The sequence below is a fragment of the Sinocyclocheilus grahami genome, unplaced genomic scaffold (assembly GCF_001515645.1).
Source record: "Sinocyclocheilus grahami isolate Dianchi unplaced genomic scaffold, SAMN03320097.WGS_v1.1 scaffold1257.1, whole genome shotgun sequence".
In the NCBI taxonomy this organism is placed as follows: domain Eukaryota; kingdom Metazoa; phylum Chordata; class Actinopteri; order Cypriniformes; family Cyprinidae; genus Sinocyclocheilus; species Sinocyclocheilus grahami.
This window is the reverse complement of record NW_015506436.1, coordinates 86,914-93,492: the sequence shown is the minus strand read 5'-3', so window position 1 is coordinate 93,492 and position 6,579 is coordinate 86,914. Positions and strand designations below refer to the sequence as shown.

Here is a 6,579-nt window from a genome sequence, read left to right as displayed (position 1 = left end):
TTCCCCCTCCTCCCTGTCATCCAGGTCCTTGAGCAGGTCAGCCTGGTACGCTTGTAACACCGCCATGGTGTGCAAGCATGCGCCAGCCTGACCTGCTGCCGTATAAGCTTTCCCAACCAGACTAGATGTAAGCTTAACAGGCCTGGTGGGAAGCTTCGGGGCCTTCAGGGACGATGCTGAGGATGGGGAGAGATAGCTCGCGAGCGTCTGCTCCACCATTGGCATCGCCCCATATCCCTTCTCATTCAGCCCCACGATATTAGAATAATTAGAGACTGTGGGGCTATCTATACGGGAAGAATACGGTTTTTCCCATGATCTTGACACCTCGGCATGGAGATCGGGAAAAAACGGAAGGCCCCGTCGTGAAGGCTGTGACCTCGCTTTCAGGAAACGCTCGTCTAATTTGCTCTTAGAACGAGCGTCCTGTTTCTCGGCTGGCCAATCGATATTTAATTTGGATACAGCACGAGTCACAACCTCCACGAGCTCCTCATACGCGAGGGACTGCGGTGGCGAGTCCACCAGCTGTGACCTCGCTTTCAGGAAACGCTCGTCTAATTTGCTCTTAGAACGAGCGTCCTGTTTCTCGGCTGGCCAATCGATATTTAATTTGGATACAGCACGAGTCACAACCTCCACGAGCTCCTCATACGCGAGGGACTGCGGTGGCGAGTCCACCATCTCCTCTGTCTCGACACTCATCACTTCTACCTCCTCGGAGGAAGATAGATGAAGTGCCTGGCTCTCTCTCCGGGGGGAAGAAACCGCAGCGCGGGCTTCCGAACCCTGAGAGAGAGCCGCGGATCTAGCGGGTGAGGACCGAGAAAAGGACGAGCCCGACTCGGATCCCTCCGCTAAATCCACTTGCGATCCCCATGACAACAGTCTGCGCTGTGCCTCGGCAACAGTGGGGCCGCTGCCAGCGGGATCGCGAGCTTGGCCGCTCTCATCAAACACGGCCAGGCGAGAGCGGAGCGTGCGCAGCACTTTTGCTTACATCCCTCGCCCCATTTACATTCAGGGAAGATATTTTAAAATTACTCGTTATGAGGGATGAAAAAAGCACAAAAAATCAAATCCACATTACTCCATTATTCTTGTGACATATCATTATGCATTGTCTGAGGACGCACCTTTTGTACAATCTTTTTAAAAGATACACCTCAGGGTTTGACAAACATATTTCACCTTTCTGTTTCATAAGAATCTTTGCTGAGTCAATGAATAACGAAAGATCAGGAAAAAAATCTATAACCTCCACATTCCTCATTCCTTTTGTACGCTGCAGAAACTGTTTAATTCTTTCCAAACTGTAACCACTATAATCTTTACTCATATTTCCCTCAACTTCCACTTCAGAACAATCTCGCTCACTTTCTGAGCCAGACACCTCACTTACATTCGAAACTTCCTCAGAACTTTCAGTAACAATCTCATCATGTGCCTTTTTCTTTGATGTATTTTCCATCTCACAAAGATTCGACTTCCTCTTCACTGCCGGCACTTTAAATACCTCTTCATCCTCTTTAAGTATTTCACCCTCTATCTCATCAAAAACAATATCCATTGTCTCATCATTTTTTAAATTCGTTTCTCACTATTCTTTACTCCACTTCCTAGATCTTCTTTGTCCACACTCAAATCCGAAACCTCACCAACTTCACTTTCTTTTTCCACACTCTGACCTTTATTAGACCCACTTTCAACATCTGAAACCTTTGACGCGTTTCTTTCTGGACAAGCGCGTACCAAATGGCCCACCTTCCGGCATCCAAAGCATTTCATGCTCTCAGTTGTTACAAAGATTAGATAATCAAAACTATCAACTTTAAATTTAAAAGTAATATTCAGTTCATCAATATCACTCCTCAAAATCATATGCACTTGTCTGCGGAAAGACACAACGTGCTTCAACAATGGAGATTTGCAGCCTAGGGGGATTTTCTTAATCGCAGAAACCAACTGTCCATAATGAGATAATTTGCGTTTCAGTGCTTCATCACTAATAAATGGGGGCACATTAGAAAGCAACACTTTTCTTGCTGGATTAACAAGTGGGAAAACCTTAATCAAACTACCATTGAGGACTATCCCATTTTCAACTACTGTGTTCACTTTTTCAACTTTGTCCAAAAATAACACCACAGCACCGTTCATTCGAGACGCCGAACGAATACTACTGTGACCAACCACCTCTCCTACCACTAACACACATTCTTCAACCGAGCACTCAGCTCCAACCGGCACTTTTATTCCATGCTGCCGGGTGAGTTGCTCATAACTCTCCGTCTCCGCATTTGCCATGGCAGCCACTGGTTACACAACCCCCCACCACAATATTTTCAGAACTTTGTGACCATACACAGTAAAAAAAGCTTAAATAAAACCAGTGAGAGAAACAACACTTAAGTAAACAGACCTTTGAAAAGGGAAAGGACTCCACAGTCTCGCTCTGATTCACACTCCACTCACTCAGCAAACGCCCACGCATGCGCACACATGAGAGAGAGAGAGAGAGAGAAAGCGTGGCTTGTGTACTGCAAACACATACCAGCTTCATCACTGTGTCTGTCACGAGACTCTGTTCCCCTTTCGGGATTGAACTGATGGTAAAACGATGACATTATTTACTGTCTTTACATTTATTTTGAAAGCTGAAGCTGCGATTATGGTAAGGGGCGTTACATTTCCGACGAGTGCTTGCGGTGTTCGGCCAATCACAATGCACTGGGTCAGCTGGCCAATCAGAGCAGACTGCGCTTGTCGGAAGGAGGGACTTTGTAGAAAACGAAGCGTTTGAGAGAGGCGGGGCATAGAGGACCTACAATAATGTACAGTATTTGAAAAATAATGTGTTTTTTGAACATTAAAGCATGCCAACATATTCTGTTACACCAAATACACAAAATAATGATCTTTAAAAAAGCATCATATGACCCCTTTAATCTAATCACTATTTTACAGTGCTTCCTTAGAAACAGTACTAAACATGAATAATAAAATGATGTAGCAACCTTTCACGATGTTTTCATAGTTGATGGTCACGTATTCGTCTCTGTCATATCTCGAATGCTCATGGTTCAGTCCCAGAGCGTGGAGAAACTGGTGCTCAACGATGCCTTTTATTCCACAGCGCTCTCCAATGGAAAGAGGCTGTCCTCCAGGAGACGAGCGTCCGATATATGACCAACACCTGCGGAATCACTCACAGTCACACAACACATAGCTGCATAAAGGTAGCAACACTACTAGTCAGATTATACAAGAGCTTTATTTATTGTGTTTAAAGACCTTATTTGATAAAAGCCTTTACGAGGAAAAGTGTCGGAACTTTTGACTAGTAAATAATTCACTCAAATTAAATTACTCTACACATTCACTATAGCACATGCCGTATCAGACCAGTCTATAATATATTACTGATATTGCTAATTACTCATTTGAAGCGTAGCGTACCCTTTACGACTCTCCACAGAGATGTAAAACTCTTCCGCTGCTCTGGGCTTAAAGTCGACACATGATTTCAGTCTGAACTGCTCGAAGGCTCTCAGAATGACTCCTTTAGAGTTCTTACCTATAACAACAAACACAACTGAGTGGAAAACAATATGAAAGTTACATTCAATATTTAAAAGATGAGAAATCTGAAATCTTACTGAGATTAACACTCAGCTCATAGGGGACGGGAATATCCCACCTGGACTGATTCCCTACAGTGGGCTTTAAAGCAGATCATTTTAAGTGTCCTGTTTATTTATACATACATATATACATGTACATACACACTCTCTCTCTCACACACACACACATTCACACACACACACACACACACACACACACACACTCTCTCTCTCTCTCTCTCACACACACACACACACACACACACACACTCTCTCTCTCACACACACACACACACACTCTCACACACACACACACACACACTCTCTCTCTCTCTCACACACACATACACACTCACTCTCTCTCTCTCACACACACAAACACACACACACACTCACTCTCTCTGATTTTAGGGTTCGATAGAATTGTAATTTACTTTGTGTTTTAGTTTCTTGATCCCAATGTTCCAGATATGTATTTTTAGATTGTTTGATAATTTGATGTATTTTGATGTTTGGATGAGAAGCAGTGCTGGTTTGAGACTGGATAGTGTTAGTAGAGTTAGTCAGGTTAGTAAGTCTCAGAACCAGCTTACTGAGTGGACTCTCTCTCTCTCTCTGTCTCTCGGAGTGCATGCTGGGAGTGAACGGAGTGTGGTGAGGGTGAGTGCGGTTGTAGCTGTGTGCTAAAAACTTTTCTATCTTCTGTCTTTTTTGTGTGTGTTTGTTTTTTATGTGTTGAATTGTTTGGCTGTTTAGCATTTATGGGTGTTTTGCGTCTGCAACCAGCGTTATGCTGGGAGGCATGACGAACCAAAACACAATGAGTTTTGATAATTTAACCCGCCGTCATGGAGTGAAGGTGGAGTCTAAAGTCAATGTGGAACAGTGTTGTTTAGCGGTGGGAGAGATTGTGGGACATGATAATATTGTTTCTGCATCACGGATGAACAGTGCAGTTGTTCTTTTCTTTAAAACAGTTGAAAAGGCAAATGACGCTGTACAAAACGGCGTGGTGTTGAATGGTTCACTCGTGCCTGTTTTGCCTTTGAGTAGCCCGTCTAAAAAGGTTATACTGTCCAACGTACCTCCGTTTATCAAAGATGAAGTATTGATACAAGAATTATCTCGTTATGGAAAACTGGTTTCCCCTATCAAAAAAATCCCTCTTGGGTGCAAGTCACCATTGGTAAAACATCTAGTCTCGTTTAGAAGACACGTTTTCATGGTGCTGAAAAATGGAACTGATGAGATCGATTTGATTTTCAAGTTCAAAATTGATGGTTTCGATTACACAGTGTTTGCAACATCTGACACTACAATTCAATGTTTTAATTGCGGTAAAATCGGGCATCTTGTTCGTGATTGTCCTAATAAAAAGGACAGCGCAGGTACGAGCACAAACTCAGAACCAGTAGTTTCTGCGCTTGCTCCGGCTGGGACCGCGGGTGACAAGGAGACTGCCAGTACGTCTGCAGCAGAAGCAAACGAGCCGATTGCAGTTGAAGCTGCAGAGATCGAATCTGATACAACAGCGAGTGTTACTGAGTCTAGTAAAGATGAGTCTCTTCTGATGTCCGGGGAGCAGTCTGAACATTCTGAAAACGCTTGTGTGGCGGCGGCAGACGCTGGAGAAATGGATGTCGAAGACAATGATGTTGATTTTGAGGAAGTAGAAACTGTCTTTAAAATCCCGGTTAAAAGAAAGAAAAAAAAGCTGTGGAAAGGCTATTAAACAAGTCAAGAAAGATGATGGTGGTAGTGAGAATGTGGGTTCAGACAGTGATAGAGATTCCTCTGATTCAAACATGTCTCAGTGTTCAGATCTGTCTGTTAGTTCTCAAAATGAAAACTTGATTTGCTTGTATAGAGCGGATGACATTAGCAGATTTCTGCAAGATACAAAGGGAATGAAAGGAGTGCAAGTTGAAGATTTTTTTCCTGATTGCAAACAGTTCATAAATGATGTAAGGTATCTAATGAAAGAAGGAGCTTTTCAAGATGTAGAGGTTTACCGTCTTAGGAAACTTGGGAACAAACTTAAAAAACAAATCTACCAAGGATGATGAAGCTAAAAATAGTTCTTTTGGCAACTTTTATGTATTTTTTTGCTCTGGTCTCTAAAATAATTATGACACATTTTAAAATCGGAACTTTAAATTTAAATGGTGCCAGAGACGGTCATAAAAGAATGATGTTATTTGAGTTTATTAGACAAAAGCAAATTGATATTGTGTTTCTACAGGAAACACACAGTGATTTTAAAAATGAGACAGATTGGAGAAAAGAATGGGATGGACAAATTGTCCTAAGTCATAAATCCTCTATTAGTGGAGGGGTTGCCGTTTTATTTTCCAAAAATTTTTTACCTTTATCTTGTGTAGTTGATGAAATAATTGGAGGTCGGTTTTTAAAAATTAAAGTAAATTTTGAGAAAACTACTATGGTGCTCATGAATTTATATACACCTAATAAAGGAGCAGAAAGAGTTACTTTTTTTAAAAAGGTAGATGCTGTTTTGAAAGGTTTAAATCCAGAGGAGTTGTTATTTATAGGTGGAGATTTTAATTGTACCGTTAATGATAAGTTGGATAGAAATCATATAGAACCACATATTGCTTCTCAGAAAACACTGATACAACTGATTGAAACGCATGATTTATGTGATATATGGAGAAGTAAAAGCAAGAATCCTTACTGACTTTAATTTTCATAATGAGTACGATAAATGTTTTTGAAATTCAGTGGTGTTGTAATGCTCTATGTTCAGTTGTTGATGGAAAAAATGTTTTTATAAGAGAGTTGATGTAAATATGTAATTTATTTAATTTCCTTTTATGTGTAAAGTGATGTAATGTTTGAAGAACAATTGTTTTTATAAAGTGATTGTAAAAATCAAAAAAATCTCTCTCTCACACACACACACACACACACACACACACACACACTCTCTCTCTCT

The 6,579-nt window shown here is 41.5% G+C and overlaps 1 protein-coding gene across 1 annotated transcript in view; it reads right to left on the bottom strand.

The window, feature by feature from the left end:
* LOC107568554 (meprin A subunit beta-like) overlaps positions 1 to 6,579 on the bottom strand; it is a 19,714-nt gene that overhangs the window by 12,124 nt on the left and 1,011 nt on the right. Inside the window, exons 6-8 of the mRNA XM_016254523.1 lie at positions 3,660 to 3,723; positions 3,460 to 3,577; positions 3,018 to 3,196 (exon numbers count right to left, since the gene is read on the bottom strand). Of these exons, the coding sequence (XP_016110009.1) occupies positions 3,018 to 3,196; positions 3,460 to 3,577; positions 3,660 to 3,723 (361 nt within the window). The remainder of the gene's footprint in view (positions 1 to 3,017; positions 3,197 to 3,459; positions 3,578 to 3,659; positions 3,724 to 6,579) is intronic.